The sequence below is a fragment of the Leucopleurus acutus genome, assembly GCF_964270905.1.
Source record: "Leucopleurus acutus genome assembly, chromosome: 3".
Lineage (NCBI taxonomy): Eukaryota > Metazoa > Chordata > Mammalia > Artiodactyla > Delphinidae > Leucopleurus > Leucopleurus acutus.
Genome location: NC_139145.1, coordinates 28,455,705 through 28,468,634, shown reverse-complemented (window position 1 = coordinate 28,468,634; position 12,930 = coordinate 28,455,705). Strand labels below are relative to the sequence as shown.

Genomic DNA, 12,930 nt, shown 5'->3' with positions numbered 1-12,930 from the left:
ACCTTTGACCTCACCTCTCGTCATGCAGCTCTTGGGGTTACAGTGAGCCAGATCTTCATCTGGGCTTTCTCTGTTTGCAGGCACCTTGGAATATACGGATCTGGCCAGAGACCCCTGGAACATATTATTACTGGGCTTACGTATATTCATCACTATTTATGAGGTGCTACACACTTGTATGTAGAGACAGTTTCTGTCCTGTGTGCTAGTGTATCATCAGCTTGCTACAGAGTGAGTGGACGACTCTAATCCTGGAGCTCCCCCACTTCACAGATGAAGAGGTTGAGGCTCAGGGAGCTGAACGGATTTACTTCAGTTACACGGTAATCGCACCCAGAGCCTTCCAGGTCCCCCTTTTCGGTTTCCTCCGCAGAGTCAAGGTTGGCTTGACACACAACCCATCGCCAGCCCACCCTGAGGAAACACAGCACTGACATCAGCTGGAAGAAGAGACCCACCTACCCCCGGGCAGTAGTGCTGCTGATACACGGGACACCCATGCACCATTACATACACTCATGCCTGGGCCACACAAAGGTCTCCCCAGGCTCTCCATGTTCAACCAAGGAGCGGGAATGGAGCAGCAGCGAGACGTCCCAGATGCAGTCCCCATCCAATCCCAAGCCACACCGCAGACTGCAGACTGAGGAGGAAAGGGTCCAGGTGAGCTCCATGGCAGAAAGAGAGAAGGAAGGGGAACGGGGGGTGCAGAGTCACACAGCTTGTGGAGCTGACTGCTGCCAGTAGAAGGTAGCACTGTCTGAGTTGGACCTCAAACTGGTGAGCCCCCCAGTTCCTGAAAAGTGAGGATGAAATGCCACACCCTGGGCAGGCTCAGAGGCCCCCTGTCTAAAAATTGCAGACGGTTGGTGGGAGATGTGCTTCCTCACTCCTCTGATTTCCATGAGAAGGGGAGATGGGTGAATTCCGACTGGCAAGTTGTCGACTGGGGTCTGAGACTATGTTGTCAAGGTCTTTTGGGAGAAGGCTGTGCACAGGGAACCACGTTCTGCTCTGCCCAGACCTTCCCAGGGAGGCCTGAACTTTTCCTGCCTTTCCTGTGCTGGCCTGGGTCTGTCTGCCAAATTCAGAGACTGACAGTTAGGAAGCCCAGAAGTCTCATTTGTTCAGAGCACAGGCAGGAAAGACAGTGCCATATATTGGGCTCCCTCATATCAAAATATTGTGAGGCATCCCAGCTTAATATACTTTCGGGCCCCTAACTGTAGAAGAAATTTCACGTTTTTAACACAGCTCTTAAAGCCCTTCACAATCCAGCTCCCACTTACTGACCTCTCCAGCTTGACGTAATCCCCGGCCAAAGCCAGGCTGTCTGCTCGCCCACCTCCGTGCTTTTGTGTCCTTCCCCGGGTTGTAGCCAGCCTCCAAGATGACCCCAGTGATCCCCACCTCCTGGTCCCTCCCCACACCCTTGTGAGATCCCTCCCTTCGAATGGAGGCTGGACTTATGAATAGAAGAAGGTAGAAATGACAGTGTGAGCCTTGGAGATGACTTCATAGAACGCCGACTCTCCTCACTCAGCTGGGAGAAGCCATGTCATGACCGGCGTTATGGACAGGTCCATGCGGGGAGGGCTAAAGTCTCCTGCCAACAGCCCTGTGAGTGAGCCTGGATCCTCCAGCTTCAGTCGTCTTGAGCTTGCAGCCTTGACCAACAGCTTGACTGCAAGCTCATCACAGATCCTGAGCCAGAACCCCACAGGTAGCTTCTCGTGGATTCCTGACCATCAGAAACTGCAAGGTAATAAATTGCTGTTTGTTTTAAGTTTTGGGTAATCTGTTACACAGCAATAGATAACTAATGAACCCAACCTGCCTTTCTCCTTAAAGCCTGCTTGTTCTTCAAGGTCTCAACTCAGACACTTCTTCCTCCCGGAAGCTTTTCCTGACTCCCTGTAGAAGATACCTGACGATTTAGCCTCCCAACATCCCCTCCATCTTTGGCAATACTGTCCTGACTCTTCTCCCTCTCTTCCTCCCTTCCTTCCTTCCTTTCTCGTGGCCACGCCGCGTAGCTGGCAAGATCTCAGTTCCCCCACCAGGGACTGAACCCATGCCCTTGGCAGTGAAAGTGCTGAGTCCTAACCACTGGACCAACTGGGCGTTCCCACCCCTGACTTTTCTTTAGGAAACCACCCTTCTCCCATCTGAATCTGTGTGTGTGTTGAATGAGGCTGATTCCACTCCAGACTCTAGGGGGTTGGCGTTCAGCCTAGGCCTGGCCTATCCATTCTCCTAGAGCCCACTGTTCAGGGATGCAACCTAAGTCAGCCCCTGAGGGTCAGCCCAGGAGCCTTTGCTGGAGGTAGCAGGAAACAGGTCACCTTTATCTGCTGGAGTTGCAGAGCAGGAAAAACAGCCTACAGCTACAGCTTCCTTCCTTCTTTTTCCTTTTGTTTCACAAGCACAAAAGGAAAGCCTCTCTAGAGATGAAGCCAGAAGAAAAAAGATGAGCCTAGGGATGGGGAGAGAGATTCCTGATGCAATTATTGAAGTGCCTGGATTCAACTGTGCCTGAAACTAAATCTACCTCTGGACTTTTCTTTCTTCCTTTCTTTCTTTTCCCTTCCGCTTCCCTCCCTCCCTCCCTCCCTCCCTCCCTCCCTTCCTTCCTTCCTCTTTCTCTCTCTCTCTTTCTTTTTTTCTCTCTTTCTCTCTCTCTCTTTTTTTTGGCCTTAGGTGGTGTGTGTTGATTTGAAATGATCTCAGTCATCTTGAACTGAAAGAGTTCAGACCAGTTTCATCCCCATGGTTGGAATTAGGGACCCCCTCCTGGCCTCCCAGAACCTCTAGTGCTGCCACTACCACTGCACTTCCCACAGAACTGCTCCTGCACAAGGAACTGGTGCCCCTCACCCTGATTTTTCGTAATGGTACCACACTTTTGCTTACACCAACCCACCACCCCCCCCACCGCCCTGCCCCTTAAAAACAGGAGTGTGTCATGTTCCAGAGGACCTGTCATAAAGAGGTGCCCAGTGAATAACTTATAATCATTGAATGGGTGGATGAATGGGTGTCTTCTAAGTTGGCCAGGAGACTTAGCGGAGCAAGAAAGGAGAGTTGTTTGTTCTGAGGCCCTGCTACGAGGCCCAAGTTACCCTCAAGACCTCTCTGAGCCCACAAAGGACTATTATTTCTTAATCTCTTCATCCAGACCACAGCTGAACCGGCCCCACCCCTGGAACACAAACCAGGCTCCTATTACAGAAAAACAAATCTGACCTGGCCGTTTCCCTGCTTCAAACAACTTTCAGTGACGTGTTTGGCAGGAGGGGGTGGAGACCAGTGAGCATTTGGATCCAGGGAACATTCTACACTATAGAACGTTCATGTGTTTATCAATTGATTCATTCAGCAAGCATTTAATTCGCACCTGCTCTATGCCAGGCCCTGTACATGTTGCTTCATCTTTACAGCAAGCTTTTAGGGCCATGTATTTGTTATCTGTTGCTGCCTAACAAATCACCCCAAACTTACTGGCTTAAAACAACAAACATTTGTCATCTTGCAGGATCCAGATGCAGCTCAGCTGGATGCCTCTGGGTCAAGGTCTCCCAGGAGGTTGCAGTCAAGTTGTTGGCCAGGGCTGCAGTCATCTCAAGGCTCAACTGAGGCTGAGGGATCCACTTCCAAGTTCATTCACGTGGCCGTTGTGAGGTCCCAAAAGATTCACTGTGAGCTCTCTCATGTGGGCCTCTCCACATGGCAGCTGGCTTGCCCAGAGCGATCGATCTGAGAAACAGCAAGAGTGTCCGAGACAGAAGCCACTATCTTTCTATATCTTAGTCTTAGGTGCGACATGCCATCGCATCTGCCATCTTCTGTTCATTAGAAGTGAGTAAGTTCAGCCTACGCTCTAAGGAAGGAGATTGCACAAGGGTCTGAATATGAGGAGGTAGATTAATTGGGATGGCCATTTTAGAGGCTACCTGCCACAGGTAAGGTATTATTATCCTTCATTTCATACTCAGACAGCCAGCTAGTTAAGCAATGTGTCCATGTCTCCCAGCCGGAGAGTCATCTGACTGCAGTGCTTTGCCATTTCACTAAGCCATATGGGAGCGAGGTGGAGGAAGACAGGGAGAAGGTGCTGGTGGAACAGCAAATGGGGACGGAGTCTTTATTAACTATCTACACTGTGTAACTGAATACCCACAACTTAGTAGCATAAAATAAACATTTATTACCTCACATAGTTTCTAAGAGTCAGGAATTCAGGAGCAGCTTAATTGAGTGGTTCTGGATCAGGGTTTCTCATGAGGCTGTAGTTAAGTTGTGGTCTGGAGCTGCAGCTTTGAAGATTTATCGGGGCTGAGGATCCATTTCCAGGATGGCTCACTCACATGGCTGTTGGCAGGAGGCCTCAGTTCTTTGCCACTTGGACCTCTCTCTAACCATGCTTGAGTATCTTTATGACACAGAAGCTGGTTTCCTCCAGAGCAAGTGACTCAGGAGAGCCTAAGGAGAAGCCTCAATGCCCTTACTACCTAGCCTGAAGAGTCATATGCTGTCATTTCTGCAGTGTCCTGTTGGTTACCCAGCTTGGCGCTTTGCAACGTGGGAGGTGATTATACAGGGCATGGTAATATCAACCACTGGAGGCTGGAGGCTGGCTGCTATAGGGTCCTGGAAGATTAGTAATCCTAAAATTCAACTTTTAGTAAGTCAGTCCCTTGGTCAAAGAGATCCAGAGCTTTCCCATTTACTGTAACACAACATCTGATTTCCTTAGTTCTATCTCATACTGTCTTTTGGGCTGATGGGCCATCTGGGACTGGCAGCTTGGTCTGCTTACAGACGTCAAGTGTCCCCACAGAGATCCTTGTTGATGTGCCCCCTCCCCATCCTCTCTATTCTGTGGCAGCCTCTGGAAAACCTCCATTCGGCCTTTGATACATAGTTATTGTCCCCCCACCCCCCATGTGCAGGCTGTGGTTGGATGCTGGGATAAGATGGTGAGCAAACAGACATCCATCCTCCATGGAGAACTTCCAGTCAACATGGGGAGGTAGACACTAGCCAATTAATAATCTCTTCACAAACTGTGACAAATTCTCCCCCCAAAAAACCTACGGGTGGCATGTGAGCATATAATGGGGGACCTGGCCTACTCTGTACATGGTAGTTGAACCAAGCCAAGAAATTAACCAGGCTGGGCAGGTGTATTAGTATTAGGTTCAGGTGTAAGTGTCTGAAAATCCAGAATAACAGTAGCTTAAACAAGACATGTTTATTTCTCTCTTGCTTAGAAGTCTGGGGAGGTGTTTGAGAACAGGCACTGTGCCATTCAGTGGCAGGGACCCAGGCTCCTTCTATCTTGTTGCTCTGCTCTGCATGGCCTTCAACACATGGGTCAGGATGGTGGCATCCACATCCTGGGCAGCCAGATGGACAAAGGGACACAGTGGATAATATCCACCAATGATCCCTGAAGCAGCCGCAAGATGCTTCCCTTTACATCTCAATGGCCAGAACTTAGTCACATGGCCACACCTAGCTGCAAGAGAAGCTGGGAAATACAACTCTCATTCTGAACACACTCATATGCCCAGCCAAAAACTCAGAGCTCCATCATCATGCAAAAAAGCAACCAATAGTCAACCCTCTCTTGCATTTACTCTGTGCCGGGCACTGTCCTAAGTCCTTGACACTCATCAACACATTTCATCCTCACAACAGATCTATGAGGATGGTACTATTATTGCCCCAATTTTACAGATGAGGAAACTGAGGTACAGAAGTGAAATAAGTTAGTAAGCGGACAGGCTAGAATGTGATCCCATGCAGTACGACTCCAGAGTATGGGCTCTGTTACCATAGTTAACAGTTATGAAGAAAGTGAGAATCTATTGGGAGACATGCACATTCTCTGTCCATATAGCAAGGTGCAAGGCAGAGATGGGAACATGCTCAAGAAAGAGCAAATGCAAAAGCCCCCCCATCCCCCGCATCCCACCAAAGCAAGGTCCTTTATCGCAGCACCTCTCAAACTTAAATGTGCTAGTGAATCACTTGGAGATCAGGCGGAACGCACACTTGGTTCAGTAGGTCTGGGCTGGGGCTGAGAATTTGCCCCATGGTGCCTAAGCAGTTGGTCTGTGGACCACCAGCAGACTGTGGACCACATTTTGAGAGGGAGGGCTCGTGGTCAAATTCCCACCACTCCATGACTCCCCTCCTGCACAGGCCTGGGCCAACAAACAGTCCTTTGGGTTCAGTGGCTACCCCAGGCCCCTTCAACCTGCTTGCTGCCCCCAGGTTTTGAGTTCTGGCTGAGATTTCCCTCTCTCTCCCAAGAGTGCCAGGCCCCTTGTTGAATGAATGAATGAAAAGGGAATGCTGGAGGGCAAAGGGAAGGAGAGCCAACTGGGTGTATGGTCCAGGGGAAGAGTTTGGTTCACTGCCCACGCTCTACACCGGACCAGAACTGGCACCGTGCATTCTGAATTCTCCCAGAGGAATAGGTACCACCATTTCCCCCTATTTATAGATGAGGCAACTGCCTGCTGGCCCTGCTTTTTGAACACGAGCCCCCACCTTCCTCCCCTGGGGTTTTTCAAGCTCTTTGTTACCACAACCTTGGAGGTGGGGCCAACCATAGAGGGAAAGTTCAGAATGAGTATCCTCTACCTGGGTGTTGTGTTACAACTACCAACTCCTCTAACCCAGCAATCCAGGAAGGAGATGCTGATGACCTGTGAATTTCGCAGAAGGAAACTAAGGCTCAGGAGAGGTCCCCGGTGGGCCAAGTCACAAGGCAGGTCTTAGTCTGCTGTCCTGAATAGACCGGGCTCGGAGCCGGCCCGGTGAATACCATCAGAATGAACCACAAATGGAAGATGCGAGCAGAGAGGTAGAGCTACCAGGCCAACCACAATAGCTTCAGGTGACGAGCCCTTACTAGGTGCCAGGCATCACACTAAGCAGTCTCCCAACTTTCTCATTTGATCCCCAGGAAAAAGCTCCTCCAGTAAGTGTCATCATCCTCTTTGTGCAGCCGTGGAAAGGGGTGTGGGCTCAGAGGAGCCAAGCATCTTCCCCAGAGAGGCACAGCAGGGACGTGGTGGGTCCCCTTCACAAATCTAGGCCTGCCTGCTTTCCTCCTTTCTTTCAGAGTGTCAGGCCCTTTACTCAGAGTTAGACGCTGTGTGTAGCCCACACCTGGACCATTCCATTTAATTTTCACAACCCAAGGAAACTGTTTTACAAACGCAGAACAACGGAGGAGGCTCGGAGAGGCAGAGGCATTTGCTCAAGGTCACACAGAGAGAAAGTGATGGAAAACACAGTGCGGGGGCTTGGAAGGAATGAACGCGGGAGTCTTTGGGTGCTCCCTTCCTCTCCAAGCCTCGACCCCCATCGCGCGCCCACCAAGGCCAGCCCCCATCCCTCCCAGCCCCCAGCCCCCAGCCCCCAGCCCCCAGCCCCTTAGGCCCCCAGGCCCTCGGGCCCCTTTAACAGGGCGGCGGAAGGGGCGGCCGGGGGCGGTGGCGGCGCCCAATGGGCTGCGCGGAGCGTCACTTCCCGGCGGCCGGAGGCAGCGGCGAGTGTAGAGGGCTGGGGGCGGCCGGCGGGGGCGGGGCGGCCGGCGGAGGCGTTGGCAGCGGGCTGGGACCCACGCGGCGCCGCGGCCCACCTGGCCTGCAGGGCTCCCACCCCCGGCGGCAGCGGCGGCGGCGGCACGATGCCCTTTGACTTCAGGAGGTGAGTATGGCTACCCCGGCCACCGGGGAGCCCCCTCCGCGGGCGCGGAGGATGCTTGGGCACGCCGCGGACCCCTCCCGCCTGGAACGCAAAAGCGGCCCTTCGCCCTGTGCACGCCTCGGCAGGCCCTCGGGGACGCCGGGCTGGCCCCCCTGCCGCACACAAAGCCAGCTGGAGCCTCGGAGGGCCTCCTCGTGCAGCGGGAAGCGAGGCCGCCCACCTCTCGGGCCGCTCCGCCCCTTCCCTCCGCGGAGCCCCCTCCCCAGGCTGCCTCGACACCTCGCAAACTCGCATCCCCTTCCCCCCATGCTGGGAAACAGGTTTCCTCCCTCCCCTAGATAGGAGCAAACAAGCCATCCCCTTCGTCTTCTCTACAGAGCCTCCTTTCGTGAACCCCACCCCAGCTGACAGGTGCGTTCAGGGCACCTCGGATGAGCCCCCAGGGATCCGCAGGGGTGTGCAGACCCATCCCGCCAGACAGCTGCTGGAGGGTTTCAGGTTTCCGTAGGCTCAGACTCTCCCTAACTGGGCCGAACCGGAGGCCTGTACCTCAGCCAGTCTTGGTCCTGTGTTCTGGGTGTGGGGGCTCCATGGGGGAGGGGAGGAGGTAAGGGAGCTGTGGGAAGGACTTTGCAGAGAGCCTAGCCTGATCTGCCCTTGGCTTTCTACAGTCACCACAGTGGGCCCTTTGTGGGGTCCAGCCGCCTCATGGTCCACGTTGTGTTGGGCTAGGCCTTCTGGAAGGGGGCGGGGGTCTACATCCAGACTTTCCCTTGAGGTATGGAGCCCCAGGGGATGCCCTGGCCTGAGGCAGCCACACTGTGGTGTATAGCCAGAAAAATAGCTGGGCTTTAGTGGGGAGGAGCTGGATCAGAATCCTGGCTCTGCCTCCTCCACTGAACAGCTTGGTATATTCTAGAAGTTAGGGGCGAAGGCTTTGGGTTCAGACCTCCCCTTAGCTGCACGGCTTGATGACTTGGGCAAATGTCTGAGCCCTCTCAGTATCTCTGTGTCACCACCTGCAAATTGGGGCTAAAAATAAAGTCCCACCTGTGAGGGCTGCATGCATGAGAAGAGCTTAATTCAGAGCCTGGAGGGGTACAGAGCTCAGAAGTGGGAGGTTAGTGGACCAAGCAGCCTCTGCATGAGGCCACTTCCTCATCCACAAGATAGGGATTCCGGTCCCTGCCAGCTCCTTCCCTCCCTACAGGTGTGAATGAAGTCAGGGTAAAGCGACAGGCTTCCTGGGAAGAAAAGCCAGGCAGTGACCCCCATGGCATGTGGACATGTTGGAGTTTAAGCATGGAGAGAACATTGGCCTTGGCACTCTTGCACTGGCTGACGTGGTACTCAGCCTGCCCTGGGCACCATTGCCATCCCACAAACAGCCTGCCCCTTCCATGCAGCCCTGGGGCTGGCACCAGGGTCTCAGACAAATGTTTGCAGACCCAGGGCATTTTCATACAAGGAAAACCCCTTTGATGGAATTCAGGGGCAGTCCTCGTACCGACGGTTAACATTCAGGACATGAGAGAGCTGTAGCTGGCACATTGATTCCTGGTTCCATAAAGCCTCCCCTTACCCAGGCTGATAATTCCTGCCCTCATCCCGCATCCCTTTGTGATTCAGTAGGTTCCAGTGATTTTTGACCTTATTGGGGAAGTCACTGCTTTCGGGCATAGAATTCATTCACCCTGCACCTCATCTCCCATTGTAGGAGGAGGAAGTTGAGGGCTGAGGGTCTTGCCCTGGACCTCATGGGACCTAGATTGAAGGGTGGGCAGGTCACGCACAGCTCCTGACCTGGTGCCCCTTGAGTTGGAGGTTTGGAGTGTCCAGGTACCATTGGGGCCCCAGCTTAATGAGGTGTTTTAATCAGTTTCCTTGAAGGCTTGTGCCACCACAGAGCAGTGAGAATGGATTCAACACTTCCCGTTCACACCTGGGAGGACGAGCCTTCTTAAGATGTGTTCATTCCAGGTCTCAGGTTCTAAGGAAGGGTCCACTGTACGCGCACGTCAGTGTTCATTGATCAAACATTTACTGAGCGTCTGCTCCGTGCTCAGCCCTCCGCCACGTGCCCCACTGCAGAGCTGGGTGACATGTGACTCGTTTGCTCAGGGCCAGGCAGTGGTGAGCTGGTGGAGCTGGGATTCGATCTGGGGACTGATAGCTGCAAAGCCTTAGCTGTGGGAGAAAGGGGAGGTCTTGGCGGGTCCCACAGCCTTGTCAGATCTCTTAGAAACCATGGGGACATGGAGAGGGGCATGCTCTGGTTGAACCCCCCCTCTCCCAGTTCGAAGCCAGGGAGAAGACCAGGCTTCCTGATCGTTTTGCTCTCCTTAATACAGAGCACTATCAGGAAGGGGGAAAAAGGAACCTCTTGCTCGTTCTTACCAGAACTCCTTGTTTTCCTAGTGCCTGTGGGACCTCGTGCACCTTACCTCCTGTGTGCTTTCCTGTCTGTGAAATGGGGATGAGAACAGTACCCGTTGTCGAGAAGATTAACTGAGCCAGTGTGTGTAAAGCATTTAGATACAGAGTATGCACCCAATAAATATTGGCCACTCTTTTCATTATTTGTGTTATTTCATCGAAGCACCTATATTGCCTAACACTGTATAATTCACTTAATTATTTTATGCTTATTCTCTTTTTTCCTCCCATGAAAACATGAGCTCCCTAGGGCAAAGATCTTTATCTGTTTCATTCACTGTTGTAACTCCAGGGCCTAGAATAGTGCCAGGGCCACACTTGCCCCCAAGATATGTCTCTCAGAGTCTGTCAAGGAAGGCAAGGGCATGCTGTGATTTGATGTGCCAGTTCTTCCTTTACTGGGAACCTTTTCAGCTATGGGTGGTTAATTTTCCCCCTTCCTTCCTTGAATGGGCTCTTCTCTCAGTTGTAGTTGGGGGTGGGGAATAGGCCGGGTACAGAGGAGGGACCCGAGGCCTTCCAAGATGACTTGTGTTTGTTTTGCTCCTGGTGCATTGTTTCATTAATCCCTGGACTTTGCAGTGGTGGAACCGGCCTTGTGACTCGGTTCCGTGGGCGTTGGCCCTGCCCGGACCCAGTTCCGGCTGGCAAGGGCCAGAACACCTGCTGTCTCTGGCTCAGGCCGGGGGTGGGGGTGGGGGGAAGGTAGGGGCATTTCCTGCAGCCCAGGCCCAGGAGAGCCTGAGCGCGGCTTTCAGGCACGCAGAGATGGCCGGCTCCCCGCGACGCAGCCTCTGAGTTGAAACCCCAAGACCGGGGGTGTACTGCTGTCCTGTCACTGACCATCTGGGCCCTGGGACAGTTGACTTACCTTGTCCGAGCCTCAGTTCCTTCATTTTTAAGGAGAAGATGGCAATCTGCATTGCCTCACCTTGTAGGGTAGATGTAGGGGCAAGTGAGGTGTCCCTGCAGGGTACAGCCAGCTGCATAATTTGCGGGGCCCAGTGCAAAATGAAAACGCAGAACCCCTTGTTGGAAAAGTATTACGCATGTCAGGACGGTGACAGCAGAGCATTAGACTAAGCCTAGACGCGGCGCTCTGAGCACAGGACCCCGTGCGACTGCACAGTGCACACGCCTGTGATGCCGGCCCTGCTGCGACGCCTTGGTTCAGCCTCCATCGCCTCTCAGTCTGGCCTTCCAAGTGGTCTCTCATCTCCAAGAGACCCCAGATCTTAGAACCCCAGGGGAACTTTCCAAAGTTGACCTGATTTTTTTCACATTCTGGTTTCAGCCGTCAAGTGGGGCCTATTGCTCTGATCAAGTATGATTTCCTTAGCTCCCTATGCGGCCTTGCCCCGGGGGGGGTCCCTGCAGCCCCCCTCACTCCCTGTGCCAGGGTCATCCCCGACCACCAGTGCGGACTCTGAGCACATAATCAGAACTCAGCAGATAGTACAGTGGCTTATGTGAGTGCCTGTATTTCTACCTTACCTCATTCCAGAAAGATCTTGGGGAAGTTGACGGAAACACGTACTTTACAACAAGTTTTAAAAAAATATAAATAGACTTAAAAATCAGGGCCAAAGGGAAATAAAGAACAGACTGGAGGAAAAATTTGAAAATCAAGCCAGCATTTCACATTTATTGAGCACTTACTAGTGCCTGACACTGTGGTAAGGGTCTTACCTGTGCTCATTTAATCCCACACCAACCCTGCAAGGCAGACACTGTTGTCATCCCACTCTACAGATGAGCCAGTGGAAGTGCAGCAGAGTTAAGGGACGTGATGCGTCAGCAGAAGGCACTGGGGTTGGAATGCTGTTCTTGTGCTCCGGAGCCCCACTTGTATCCTATAGGCTCGTCTCTAAAGCTTTGCCCTTCCATTCACCGAGTTCAGAGAGAACTGAAACCCCCTCTAATTGGATTCCTTGGCTTTCTCATCTCTAATCCTTTCCCAGTAGTGCTCATTAAGAAGCTTAAAGTCATCAGTCTTTATATTTTTATTTATTTATTTTTTAACTAGACTCATGCGGTCTGACACCTGATTCTGAAATTGTCTTTAAAGAACCCTCACTATGGTCTCACCCCAATTTAGAGCATCTCATTCTGGAGGGTCCAGGTTTTCCCACTCCGGCCACTGGGGCTTTCGAGTGTAGAGCATATGTTTAGCTTCTCGTCTGGATGTGGAAGGGGATGGAAAAGTCTCTCCTCCTGAGGCGGTTTGGATTCATTCCTGATACCATACTATCTTGAGACTGGGCTTTAGCCAGCTGTGGCCTCGTTAAGTTCTGTTTCCCATCTGGTAATCCTTTCATTTTTTATTTTGGAGTTGCTCCTGGGCAGTTTTCATCAGGCACTGGAGAGGCAGGCAGGGTGTGAGGAGGGCATTTGGGGTGAGGCTTACCCACCACCTCTGTATCAGTGAACATCAGCTCTGCTGTATGTTAGAATCACTGGAGGAGTTTTAAAAATCCCCAAACTCAGGTGGTGCTCCAGACCCAGTAATCAGGATCTGCGGGTGGGGGACTCGGGCATCAGTATTTTATAAAGGTCCTCGCGTGATTCCAAGTGTACAGCTAAGATTGAGAAGACTGCTCCGTATTTATCAGGCCGAGAGCACAGGGGCAGCCAGATGCCAGAGTGGGTCTTTGGAGGGGAGGTTGGGGAGTAGAGTCTGGTCCCATCTGTCCCCCCCTGCAAGCACATTCCCTCTGGGACTGTTCTTCACTAGTAAAGCTGTCTCTAAGGCAGGGCAGTGGTGGC

The 12,930-nt window shown here is 52.5% G+C and overlaps 1 protein-coding gene across 1 annotated transcript in view; it reads left to right on the top strand.

Moving 5' to 3' along the window:
* The first annotated feature begins 7,579 nt into the window (after positions 1-7,579).
* Positions 7,580-12,930, top strand: part of ERGIC1 (endoplasmic reticulum-golgi intermediate compartment 1) — a 105,412-nt gene continuing 100,061 nt past the window's right edge. The window contains exon 1 of the mRNA XM_082836576.1: positions 7,580-7,728. Coding sequence (XP_082692702.1) covers positions 7,709-7,728 — 20 coding nt within the window. The 5' untranslated portion in view covers positions 7,580-7,708. The remainder of the gene's footprint in view (positions 7,729-12,930) is intronic.